Source organism: Carassius gibelio, chromosome A4, assembly GCF_023724105.1.
Source record: "Carassius gibelio isolate Cgi1373 ecotype wild population from Czech Republic chromosome A4, carGib1.2-hapl.c, whole genome shotgun sequence".
NCBI lineage: Eukaryota > Metazoa > Chordata > Actinopteri > Cypriniformes > Cyprinidae > Carassius > Carassius gibelio.
In genome coordinates, this window is record NC_068374.1 from 7,093,843 (window position 1) to 7,107,912 (window position 14,070).

General features: G+C 40.4%; 1 protein-coding gene across 1 annotated transcript in view; it reads left to right on the top strand.

The window, feature by feature from the left end:
- LOC127981424 (stonustoxin subunit beta-like) overlaps positions 1-11,765 on the top strand; it is an 87,470-nt gene extending 75,705 nt beyond the window's left edge. Inside the window, exon 3 of the mRNA XM_052585499.1 lies at positions 11,224-11,765. Within this exon, the coding sequence (XP_052441459.1) occupies positions 11,224-11,765 (542 nt within the window). The remainder of the gene's footprint in view (positions 1-11,223) is intronic.
- The last annotated feature ends 2,305 nt before the right edge of the window (positions 11,766-14,070 follow it).

The following is a 14,070-nucleotide window of genomic DNA, read 5'->3' on the forward strand; positions in this document are numbered from 1 at the left end:
TACAGAACTGCCACTTTCCTGGAGTCTCAGAATTACAATGTGTCAGGTTCTGAGAGATCTAAGATTCCAAAAAAATATTTAATTAGAATACCATGAAGTATTGTGAAATACTATATATTAAGACTTTATATATAGGCTTAATGAACAGATTAGAGTGACTCGTGAAGGACCAGCACCACCTCCTCTTGTTTGATGGTTTGAGGAATATATCTTCCAGAATCCGGGATTAAGATTTAGGAGCTCATTTTTATTCCACCTCCTTTCCTGAAAGTCTGTCTTGCAGAATTGACTAAAAATTAATCTTCACATTAATTCCTAATTCTTTTGCAATTCTTTTGTCAGTTCTTCTTGACCTGTTTTTCTCTTCCAGCTTTCCTGGACTATTGTATAGCACTCATAAATGATTAAATAAAAAATAATGGTAGTTATTAAGATTGATATGGTTTGGAATTGGTAAAATGTGCTTGGAAAAAAATCACAATAAAACAATGTTTTAATGTTTAAGTTTGGAATATTAACTGACATGAATGAATGCTATATAAATATTGTTCATGTTAACATAATGTTTATAAATGAAATCTTATTGTAAAGTGTTACTAAAGTTATATATATATATATATATATATATATATATATATATATATATATATATATATATATATATATATATATATATATATTGTTCTGTGAATGTGATTTTAAAGTCTAGATGATTCGGATTAACCCTTTAACTGCCATATCAAGTTCAAGTTCAAGTTCAATTTATTTGTATAGCGCATTTACAACAGCCTCCTGGCTGACCAAAGTGCTTTAACATAAGAGCAAGAATATTACACATACATAAAAATAGACCAGACAAAAAATTTAAAACCACCCATTTCAAAATGTAGCATAACACAGTAGTCAGTACACTAAGGAAAATAAAAAAGTTTTTAGCAAAGATTTAAAAATAGACAAGGAAGGGGCCAGTCTGATCTCTAAAGGCAGGGTATTCCAGAGTCGTGGCCCAGCCACTGCAAATGCACGCTCCCCTCTACGCTCCCCTCTATCCTTTAAAACCTCACTGCCAGAGGGATATTGTGAATGCATGTGCCCGCTGGGCACAGTTTACCTGATGCCACCGGGGTGGTGATGGCATTGGTGGCTTGAGCCCGCCATCGCTGCTTGCAGCTATATTTATTATTATTATTATTCTTCTTCTTCTTCTTCTCCCGAATGAATCGCATTTTTGAGGGCTTTAACATGCTCAAAAAGTCATGAAACTTTGCACACGCGTCAAACCTGGTGAAAATTTTCGTCTGATATAGGATTCAGAAGAGGGTGTGGCAAAATGGCTCGACAGCGCCACCTATACCAAGAAAATCAACAGCCTTCCAGCTATGTTTCACGTACATGCACGAAAATTGGCACACATATGTAACACACCAATACCTACAAAAAAGACTCTTGGAGCGAAATTCTAAACCCAACAGGAAGTCGGTTATTTTTAATATTATGAGCATATTTTGTGTAATTTTGGTCATTTCCATGTGTTGTATTTTAACAAACTCCTCCTAGAGATTTCTTCAAATCAACACCAAATTTGGTATGCCTAATCTAAAGGCCTTTGCGATGTTAAATTGCGAAGATCTTGAGTTTTCGTTGAAGGGCGTGTCCGTGGCGGCCTGGCGAATTTCGATGATTCGCCATGAAAAATGAAGTTGCTATAACTCACACATACAATGTCCAATCTGCCCCAAACTTCACATGTTTGATGAGATTCCGAACCTGAACAGATTGACATGCCCATATTCAGTTATAGTCATAGCGCCACCTATTGGCAACAGGAAGTGACATATTTTACGCTGCGACGAACTACTCCTAGAAATTTTATGACATCAGTGTCTTTTTTGTGGTCAGTCTAATCTAAAGGCCTGTGCGATGTTCAGTTGTGAAGATTTTGAGTTTTCGTTAAAAGGCTTGTTCATGGCGCCGCGACGAAGTTCGATGTCTCGCCGTGGGAATAAAAGATGTTATAACTCAGGCATAAAATGTCCGATCTTGCCCAAACTTCACATGTGTCATAAGGGTCCTGGCTTGAACACATCTGAAGGCCATTATTCCATTATAACGATAGCGCCACCTGCTGGCAACAGGAAGATTGGCACACATATGGAATAAACTTTGATATATTGCACTTATATTTATGAGTTTAAATGCATATTTCTCAACGTTCACCTTTTTACTAAAGCCACACAATGGCGTTGAGCCCGGGTGCGAGGGCCCGTTCATCGCTGCTTGCAGCTTTATTTGGAAATTGACCTTGTTGTTAAGGAAGTTATTTTTGGAAACTTTATTTTGCATTTGAAATTAATTTGGATTTTTCTTTTTGGTTAAGACTTTGTTCCTTCTATTTTTTGTCATGTTTAATTATATTATTGGGCTTGGATGATTGCCCTTTTGTAAGTTTAAATAAATATTTGTTTACATTTCAAAGTTGTGTATTCCTACTGCCTCTGTTTAATTGGGCTACAAAATTTGTGGTGCCTATTATTAGGCTGACCATTACAAGGGAATAAACGCAACTATTTAACCCTTAGGGGACTAAGCCCTTTTTGGTCCGTTTTCTCTATTTTTACATTTCGGCTTATAAACCATATGTAATGAGGATGGACCACCATGTATTTGGTATCAATGGATTCAGAAGACCCTAAGCTACTTATTACTGAAAATCCTACCTCACACAACAATAGTTAAAAGTTTTTGACCCAAAAATATATTTTTCAAACTCTTTGCTTGACAGAAATGGGTTAATGTTCAATCAAATGTGTAAAGAACAATTAAATAATTAACTTTTTTTAAAAACAGTCCTAGGCATGCCAGTGAGCAAAGCAAGGCCTCTCCAGGCCTTTCCAGTAATTGTTCCAGAGCTTGTTCTGCCGTAAATCTTTTACTGCTTGCCATTTTGATAAAACAATTCTGTATGATGCTTTATCTCTCTCGAATTTATCTCTTTGTGCTCGCTAACAATCCAATCACTTTCTGCTTTCTCCACGTGATGCTGATTCTCCGATCGCTCGAATTTAGCTCTTTGTGCTCGCTAATACTCCGATCGCTCTCTGTAACACTCCGATCGCCTTCTGCTTTCTCCACCCTGATGCTGATTCTCTGAACGCTTATTGATTACATGTCTTTTACTTTAGTCCAGCCAGCTTTTACAAGGCTACAGCAGAGCTACAGAGTCCTCTGAATCGCTAGAAGACATAACCTTCCTCTGATTGGGTTAGAAAAAGACTCCTCCCAGCGGCAATTTTTCCATTGGCTGTTGCGTGTTGAATCTGCCTAGCACAATCTTTTTCATTGGCCTGTTTACGCAGTGGTATTGCGCAATAAGGGAAGTGTTTAATATACAAACTGGACACCGCTGTTTTCAGCGGAATCTGAGGAAGACGGTAAAAAAACCCGCATCTCTCTAGCATTAATAGTTTTTGAGATAACTACACATTTGTAAAAGTATGCCATTTTGGGCGGTACCGCCTAATCCGTCCCCAGAGGGTTAAAAAGATTCAAACATTCACTGATGCTCCAGAAGGAAACAAGATGCATTAAGAGCTGGGAGGGTGAAAACTTTTGGAATTTGAAGATCAAGGTAAATTGTACTTATTTGTGTACCGGGAAACATACAAGTGTCTTCTAAATGGAAAAAAATATATATTTCAACAAAATAAGACAAATTTGGCCATCTTCATCATGTTCAAAAGTTTTCACCCCCCAGCTCTTAATGCATCTTGTTTCCTTCTGGAACATCAGTGAACGTTTGAACCTTTTTTAGTAATTGTGTTTGAGTCCCTCATATATCCTCAGTGTGATAAGATGTATCTCAAAATCATAAAGTCACTACTTGAAAGCGTTCAAATATGCAATGATGCTGGAAAACTGAAGAATCTGCAGGACGTTAAAGATTTTTCCGAAGAACAGTTCTCAGTTTAACTGGTCAGAACAAACAAGGGACTCATGCACAACCATCACAAAACAGAAAGACAGTCGAGGATCATCAGGTAACAGAACACCGTATTAAGAACCAAGGGTTCCCAAACTTGAGTGGGGTTATTTTAATAATTTCAGGCATTGTCTTGTGGACTAAATCTTAATATCTTTTATGTACAATATCTTACTCAGGACAGTACTAAATAAAATATAACATGCATTTAGTATGATCTCTCTCAATTTTTTTTAAATTACTCGCATTTTCACAGATTCTGCAAAGGGTGCCCAAACTTTCGAGCCCCACTATATATATATATATATATTGCTTTGAGCCGGACTGACACCTGCACTGCATCCCAAACTCCGCAGTGATGCCTACCGAGGGCACCCCGATGGGAAAAAAAAGTGTGACAATCACGATGATACAAACTGATGTTGCCTTCAAAGGTGTGTCCCTAATGACAATGACTTCTGAGCCATACACTTTCCAAGGCTGCTGTTGTGGAGAATTGTAACAAACAGACTCAGGAACAGAAGATTAGTGATTTTTATTGGAGTTTTATTGAAACGGGTAATGAGCTTGGCAGATGGAGAGATGCAGATAAGTGAATCCTTAGATGGGTTAGATATGGGTATTTGAGAGATAGACTGACAATAGTAATCTTCTTAAAGAGAATGGGGTGAGCAGGGCGGCTGAATGGATGCACACACCTCAGTGAAGATGTAGGAGAGGAAGGTTTGGATGATGAGCTCACTGGAGACAAGCTGTAGTCATACGGAGAAGAGAAGAATCTCACTGGAGAAGTGGTAACTACGAGTGTAGCCACGAGATCGGACAATGTGCAGACTGAGGTGTGTGCTTAAATGTGGTGGTTGATGGGCGAATGAATTGTGAAAAGGTGCCGGTGATCAATACTCAGGTGAGGGGGTGTGCTGTGATTGGCTGGGTGAAGAGCCTGACCGATTTGTGACAGTACCCCCTTCTCGAGGGCCCGCTCCTGAGGGCCTAACACCCTGACGTGGTGTTCTGTATAGAATTCTTCTAGGAGTGTGGGATCAAGGATGTCGTCTTTAGGGACCCAGGAGCGTTCTTCAGGGCCATATCCTTCCCAGTCTACTAGGTATTCCAGTCTGCCACCACGCTGCTGGGATTCCAGAATCTCTTTGACCTTGTAGATGGAACCTTCTTCTAGAAGGGAGGGGAGAGGGGGTTCCTCTGTCCAGTCAAGTTCTGTGGAGACAGGAGGATGAAAAGGTTTCAACAAAGAGACATGGAATCTGGGGTGTATTCTGTATTGTGGGAGTTGGAGCTTGTATGTGACAGGATCGATCTTTTCCTGGATGGTAAAGGGGCCAATGAATCTTGGACTAAGTTTCCTACAAGGCAGCCACAGCCTGATGTCTCAGTTGGACAGCCAGACCTTTTGCCCGGGTTGGTAGTTGGGAGTAGGTGCTCAGTGAAGGTCGGCTGTCATCTTCTGCCTGCGCACTGCCCATTGGAGGTGATGATGAGCCTCGTCCCAGACTCTCTCACTCTGCCGGAACCACTAATCGACTGCAGGAATGTCGGAAGGGTCTCCTGACCGGGGAAAGAAATGGGGCTGGTAACCGAGTGTGCACTGGAACTGGGTCCAAAATTGTCCTCAGGGAGGCAAAATTGACAAAAGACTTAATTGAATAGCAGCTCTGCTGTTTACAGGGCAGTGGGTAGTCCCTTGAGGGGAATGAGGCAGCAGAATTGAGAGAATGTATCGACTATTACCAGGATACAGGTGTTACCATCAGAGCGAGGTAGGTCCGTTGTAAAGTCCACTTCTAGGTGTTACCAGGGACGGTTGGGAATGGGTAATGGATGTACCTTGCCAGGTGGAAGATGACGGGGACTCTTCGAAATGGAACATTCAGGGCGACCTTAAATGAGCCTCCTCATGTCTCTTGCCATGTTGGGCCACCAGAAGTGATCTTTGAGCAGTGAGAGAGTTGCGTCAGCCCCGGTATGGCCAGTGCCTAATGATCTATGCGTTGTGTGAATAAGAGGAGTGCGTTGCATCCATGGGACATACCGGCGTCCCAGGGGGCAGCCCGGTGGAGTGGCAGGAGGGGCTTCAGTGGCGACTGGCGGGGATGTCCACTGGATAGGACTGGAAATAAGGTGAGTGGGTATGATAGTTTCTGGCTCATCCATATTTTCTTCTTAAGCAAAGATATGGGACAGGGCGTCAGCTTTGTTGTTTTGGGGACCGGTCTAAAGGAGATGGTGAAGTGAAACCTAGTGAAGAATAACGGTCATCTAGCTTGGCGGGGATTTAGGTGCTTTGCTTCTCTGAGGTACTGAGAGTTCCTGTGATCGGTTAGTACAGTGAATGGATGAGCCGCTCCCTCAAAGCCATTCCTCTAAGGCCAGTTTGATCAACAGCAGCTCTCTGTTTCCAATGTACTAATTCTTCTCCGCCAGGCTAAGCTTCCAAGAGACTAAGGCACATGAATGGAGTCAAGGTGGGAACCCCTGCCGCTGTGAAAGAACTGCTCCCACATTAATACGAGGCATCCACTTCGACCATGAAAAGGAGCTCTAAGTCCACATGAACTAAGGGTGGAGCACTTGCTTTCTTGAGGCTGGCGAAGGCTTCAGTGGCAGCCGGGGTCCAGGAGAGAGACTTGGGTTTGCTCCTTAGAAGGTTGGTGATGGGACTGGTTATGGTACTGTAGTTTCTGAAGCCCAGGAAGCTCTGCAGTTCCGAAGGTAATGGCCAGGAGGTGATAGCCTCAATCTTCCCCTCGTCTATGTGGTATGTTCAAAGTGTAGTGTATTTTTGTCTGCCATGGATCTGAGGAATCACACAGTCTCTGGGTTTTGTTTCCAGAAGATAGAATTTATTTCAGAGAGAAACAAAGCCGAGATGTTCTCTGCGAGATGATTTCCTGAATGCCAGGTAGCATCTCATTATATACCCTATACAGGGCATTTCCAAATAGTCAAACTTTTCTTTATGTTTACTATTTTAATATCTCCCTAGAGAGAAGGGGCCCCCTGCTTTGTTATAGACAACGGCCCTGTCTGTATGTCTGTATGTCTGACCACATGTTTCTCAGCTGGTCTGACCACATGTTTCTGGTCTGTAAAATTTGGCCCCCTAGGCATATTTCTTTCTATACTTAACCTATAGGATTATAATGGAATAATAACTAGCAACATAAAATGGCTAGATTCACATTGATTATTCTTGATTGATTAAAATCGTATTAATAAAAATCTTCCAGAAAAGATATCCCCAAGGAAGTGCAATGAAGACTGGTGGAAGGTAAATTTTTTGGCATTGAGAAAGAGTTGGAATTGTCTCAATCTTGCTTGGACTGCTTGGACATGCTGGCGATGACAATGTCGTCGATGTACCCAATGACAAAGTGGTGGAGGTACTCCCAGAGCACCCGTACATTGGACAGTCGGGGTCATGAATGCCGTCTTCCACTCATCTCCTTTTCGGATACAGATGAAGTTATACGTACTATGAAGATCCAGTAAGGAGAATATGGTAGCTCCCTGAAGTTGTTCCAGGGCAGCTGGGACGAGGGGAAGAGGGTAACGGAATTTAACAGTGATTTGGTATAGTGCTCAATAGTGCAATCGATACAGGGCCGCAAGCCTCCGTCCTTCTTTGCCAGAAATAAAAAGCTTAAAGCAGCAGGGTATGCAGATGGGATGATGTATCCCTGTTTAAGGGCTTCCTTCACATACTTCTCCATGGCCTTCTGTTCCGGTAATGAGAGGGGATATATCTTACCACAAGGCACTGACTCGCCCAGAATCAGATCAATCACACAATCTCAGGGACGGTGAGGAGGTAGTTGTGAGGCTTTGTGAGGGCCGAAGACATCATGAAACTCCTTGTAGCTGGAGGGTATGTCCACCAAGCGTCTCTCAAGGGGACTTTCAATGGAGGTTGTATTGAGGGATAGGACCTCCGGGGCTCGTTCCGGCGGAGATGGGCGATTGGGGAAGCATGGTGGAAAACACTGTTCACCCCACTGGAGGATTTCACCCGTCGACCAGGAGGTGATTGGATTATGCTGTACCAGCCAGGGATGGCCCAAAATGATATCAGCCGTAGAGCCCTCCAGGACTAAGAAGTTAGTGTATTAAAGGGGGGGTGAAATGCTATTTCATGCATACTGAGTTTTTTACACTGTTAAAGAGTTGGATTCCCATGCTAAACATGGACAAAGTTTCAAAAATTAAGTTGTACATTTGAAGGAGTATTTTTTGTTACAAAAAAACCTCTTCGGTTTGTCACAAGTTTCGGAAAGTTTTTTTCGAGTATGGCTCTGTGTGACGTTGGAGCGGAATTTCCTTATATGGGTCCTGAGGCACTTCTGCCGGAAGAGCGCGCGCTCCTGTATAGCAGAGCACTGAGAGCACAACAGACTTCACTGATCAGAGCGAGAGCGTCGCGAAATGTCACAAAAGAAGTGTGTTTTTGGTTGCCAGGGCAAGACAACCCTGCACAGATTACCAAAAGAAAAAACAGCATTAAGGGACCAGTGGATGGAGTTTATTTTTACAGAGCATCAACGGAGTTGTGCAAGTGTTTTTGTTTGTTCCCTGCATTTCGGATTTGCACATCGTTTATTTCTTAAGGATAATGCAGTCCCAACTAAAAAGGGTCACGATCGTGTGTTGGAACCACATGCGGTGAGTAAAACTGCTTCAAATATCTCTGTGTTGTTAACTTAGCTATCGGCGTGTAAGCACATCAAGTAAACAACATGCGATGTTGTCATCAAACTGCACTCTCCACATGTACAACTTAAAAAAAAAAAAAAAAAACACGACATAATTGATTACTATTTGGTAGACGGTTTCTGTGGCGGTTATCGATAACTGGAGCTGGTCTCCCAATATGAAGTTCCGGGCTGACCCAGAGTCGAGGAAGGTGGTAACTGGAAGAGTGATGTGGGCAGCAGTAAGTTGGGCATTAGTAGTGAGCTGATTCATCTTTATGGGAGATGGTTTACTGGAGCTCACTGAAGACACGCTGGAGTCACATGGAGGGGAGGAGAATCTAGCTGTAGAAGAGGTAAGTCAAGGGGTAAGTTAAAGGAGTAAATGCAGGTTAACTATGACAGAGGAAATTCCGCTGTGTAGCAACCAGATCGGACAATGTGCAGACTGAGGTGTGTGCTTAAATCTGGTGGTTGATGGGTGAATGAATTGGGAATAAGTGCCGGAGATCAATAATAATAATAATAATAATATATTTATTTTGTATAGCGCCTTTAAAAGCATCTATCTCAAAGCACTTTACAGACAAGCATAACAGCAAATGAATAAACACAATGTAAGAACAATAAAATAAACGCATAAAATCAAGTTCATGTAAAAGCAATCCTAAAATAAAATGTTTTAAGAAGAGATTTAAAAGTCACTAATGAATTTGCTTCCCTGATGTCGGCCGGGAGAGAATTCCAGAGCTTAGGAGCATAGACAGAGAATCGGTCACCCCACGTATGAAGCCGTGTCTTTGTAACAACCAAAAGACCACTCTGAGAGGAGCGCAGATTGCGACGTGGTGTGTAGGGGATTAATAAGTCAGTTAAATACTCAGGTGCCAGATTGTGTAGAGATTTATATACCAGCATAAGGATTTTAAAATCAATACAGTACCTAACAGGTAGCCAGTGCAGGGACTCCAAGACCGGAGTTATATGGTCCCTGGACATGACCCCAGAAAGTACTCTAGCAGCTGAATTTTGAAGATATTGCAATTTATCCAGTGATAATTTAGATACCACAGCTAGGAGACCATTGCAGTAGTCAATGCGCAAAAAGTTAATCAACTTTTCAGCTACCAAAAAGGATAACATAGGACGTAGCCGGGCTATATTTCTGAGGTGATAAAATGATGTCTTAACTGTATTCTGGACAAAAGGCTCAATTGACAGTGTGGCGTCAAATATGACACCCAAATCTTTTTTTTGGCTCAGATAGTTTATTTTCAATTAAGTGTTTGTTTAATTGAGCTGCAACCACACCCTCCAAGATTTTAGACAGAAATTATAGATTTGAGATTGGACGATAATTTGACAGATTTTTCACATCAGAATTTTGCTTTTTTAAAACGGGAGTAATCAATACTCAGGTGAGGGGGTGTGCTGTGATTAGCTGGGTGAAGAGCCTGACCGAATTGTGACAAGAATACAGTCTTACAAGATTTAGGGCGCAATAGTGATTTTCTCCTCTGAATAGAACACAGCCCAGTATTGATCCAGGAACCGTGGCAAACAAGAACACTACACAGTGATCAAACTCAGTACAATCAAATAACATAGTTCATAAATTTATTTTGCAAGCAACTTGCATTTTATTTGCATTTTGTCATTGAAAAACTACAAAAAAATGACCTGCTAAAATATGCTAAAATAAAATTACAAATAAAAATCCTAGGAACATAGACATAATATAATGAAGAAACATAAGCTCGCGTGACTGTGTATAAGACATTAATGACAATGTAACATAATCCAGCAATTAAAATCCTCTTTTTAAAGATAATCAGGATATTTTAACTGCTTACTAGTGAATGATTTCTTTACAACGAAAAATTCAACAGGTTTTCAAAGATTGCTTATAATATTTACAACTGTAAATACACACATAGGTGACTCCTGCATTGAGACGCAGGCCAGTTGGAGTTGAAACATAAACAAAGAGCGCATGGAGCATCACTCTAGATGTTTGGAAATCAGTCTATAATCATATTTTCTCTCAATATATTTATATTGAACAATCAATATAAATATATTACTCAAAAACAAGTGATTGGTTTAACAAAGGTTTAGTCTTGTTATAAATTTATTAAATCATTCAGTTGATCTTTATAATTACACTGAATTTATTTATAATTGTAGCTTAAATGTATCTTTCAGTGAATATATAAAACAAATTATTTGTATTTCCCCAAAACCTACTTCACCTTATTAAAAGTTATAAATGTATAAGCCGTGTATAAGCAGATCTTACTGTTGTGGGCCTTTCAATCAGAGATAAAACATTCAATAACTTTAAAATCAAGAAAATTTAACCAAAGACCACAGTATTCTTTCTAAATTAATTTTATTTCTTAAACAAAAACTACATTACAACATGTATGAAATCACACACACACACTCTCTCTCTCTCTCTCTCTCTCTCTCTCTCTTAAACACACACACACAGATGTAGTGTTAGTTGTTGTTATTAATGCCTGTTCTTGTGTTCAGATGCCTGTTTTCTCACACTGGATCCAAACACAGCAAACACGGAACTGATTCTGTCTGAGGAGAACAGAAAGGTGACATGTTTGATGGAGAAACTGTCATATCCTGATCATCCAGACAGATTTGATGATGTGCCTCAGGTGTTGTGTAAAGAAAGTGTGTGTGGACGCTGTTACTGGGAGGTTGAGTGGAGTGGAGATAATGTGTTTATATCAGTGTCATATAAGAGCATCAGCAGGAAGGGATGGGGTGATGAGTGTTGGTTTGGATCTAATGATCAGTCCTGGAGTTTGTTCTGCTCTCGCTCCAGTTACTCATTCAGTCACAATAACATAGAGACTGTTCTCCCTGTGGTGTCCACCAGCAGGAGAATAGGAGTGTTTGTGGATCACAGAGCAGGAACTCTGTCCTTCTACAGCGTCTCCAGAAACACAATGAGCCTCATCCACACAGTCCAGACCACATTCACTCAGCCACTCTATCCTGGGTTTAGTGTTGGTTATGAATTGATAAATGATTCTGGATCATCAGTGAAACTGTGTTAATGAATCAAAAGAGACTGCATGATGAATCAGTGACAATGAGATGTTATCGAGTCTCTTCATGACATTAATACTGCAGCTGAACAGCTCAAGTGTGTGTGTTTGTGTATGTGTGTGAGAGAGAGAGTGTGTGTGTGTATGTTTATGAGAGAGAGAAAGTGTGTGTGTATGTGTTTGTGTGAGATAGTGTTTGTGTGTTTATCAACATTTGTGTTTTTATTGTAGTGTCACATCGATCATTTGTACTATTTCTATCAATGTTCCTTCAATTGAAAAGTTCTTCATGAATCATGTTTGTGAAAAGTACATGTAATTAATTTTTCTAAATTTTTTGTGCATAAATAAAACAGGATGAGAAATTAACTTTAGATCACATCTGAATTGATGTTTGTATCACAAATATAATCGATTCCTCACAAGACTGAGGTGAGCTTCAGGAGAGTTTCTGACAAAATAAAACATTGATCATAGCATTTAATAAAATGTATTGCTACTACAGAAAATGTGTATTAAATTATTATGGGATCTCTTTCAAGCACTGATTTTATGTACTATAAATAATATATGTAAAATTCTAAAGCTCAAAGTTCAATGCCAAGCGAGATATTTTATTTAACAGAATTCGCCTACAAAAAACGACCCGTTTGGACTATATCCCTCTAGTTCCTGCAGGAATGACGTCACTAAAACAGTTTTTTGACTAACCTCCGCCCACATGAATTCACAAAAAGGGGGAAGTGGTCTTGTTGTGCTCCGACGGAGAAGAAGGAAGAGCTGTGTTTTGTGTTTGTCGTAATGTTGTCGAAACGCTGTTATTTTCATCTCGGAGTCCATCTTTGTTTGGGCTTCCCAGGGACGCTGTATTTGGTTACAATTTATGTTTAACTCGGTTCTCGAAAATTATAATCCACATGTAAAACTATGTGCAGCACATTTTGTGAGGACAGCTTCCTCAATCTCAATCAGTTTAATGCTGGATTTGCACAAACATTATTCTTGAAAGATGGAGCAGTTCCCTCTTTGTCTGGAGAAGGCGTTGTTTATGGACCACGACTGGTAAGTGTATTTTATTATTTAAGTTGGTGTGTTTAACAGTTTCTGTAACTTATTACACAAAGGGCAACGCTGTTTAGCTTTGTTAACTAGATGTTAGGGCTGTGCAAAAAAATGAATGCGATTTTCATGCGCATCTCATCAGTAAAGGCGTTCTGTGATTATAAGTACATCTCCAGCACGTGTGTTATAGGCAAATCACGTTATAGGGGGGGCAGCCTTCTCTAAGCCGGTGTTGAATCACAACACAGGAACCGCTGGCCCAATCAGAACCCGTGACGTATTTCTGAAGGAGGGACTTTATAGAACAAGGAAGTCATCAGCCCGTTTTTATGACAGTGATAACAACGGTAAACAGATATGTGAATTGTGTGAAAAATACTGTTTTTTTTTACACGCGAAACATGAACACATGTTATTTTGCACACTGTAAACACAATCAAAGCTTCATATAATGGGACCTTTAATAACAAAATAAACACAAATCAGTTTAAGATATTTTAGATTTAGTCTTACAGCTCTCTGTCCCTCCATTGAAGCTGTGTGTACGGTATACTGTCCATGTCCAGAAAGGTAAGAAAAACATTATCAAAGTAGTCTATGTGACATCAGAGGGTCCGTTAGAATTTCTTGAAGCATCGAAAATACATTTTGGTACAAAATTAGCAAAAATTATTTCAAAACACTGCAGTGTAGTGTAGAAGATAAATGGAGGTCTTACGGGTTTGAAACGACATGAGGGTGAATTATTAATGACATAATTTTGCTTATTGGGTGAACTAACCCTTTAAGAATGCCCATGTATAGGGTGAGGCCAATGTATTTGCACATTTCTTCTTCTGTGACTTCAGTCCACTTGAATTTTTTTCCTGCAGCAATATTCCTTGCTGCTTTTTTATTAGTGTTGGCACACAGTATTTTGAAAAATACATTTTGAAAAGCTCAATGGGTGTCGGGTGTCGGGTTGTCCACAGAGGTTGACAGTGGTGGCTGCACACCTGGCTTTCTTTTGGGCAGGAAACGATGGAGGCAAATGGTCAGGATCCTTTTCTGTCTTCCACTCACCAGAATGATTAGGCGCTGTGTCTAATGTACAGCCCTTGCCTCGGGACCTTTGGCTCAGACTTCTGTAGGGTCTGATGTTAACTGTCCGATCATAACCTCTCCCTCTACAAATCTGCACATATGGCTCTGAGGAGCAGGATGCCTCTCTAACATCTTCAACACTACAAAAAAAAGGTGTCACACCCCTGGA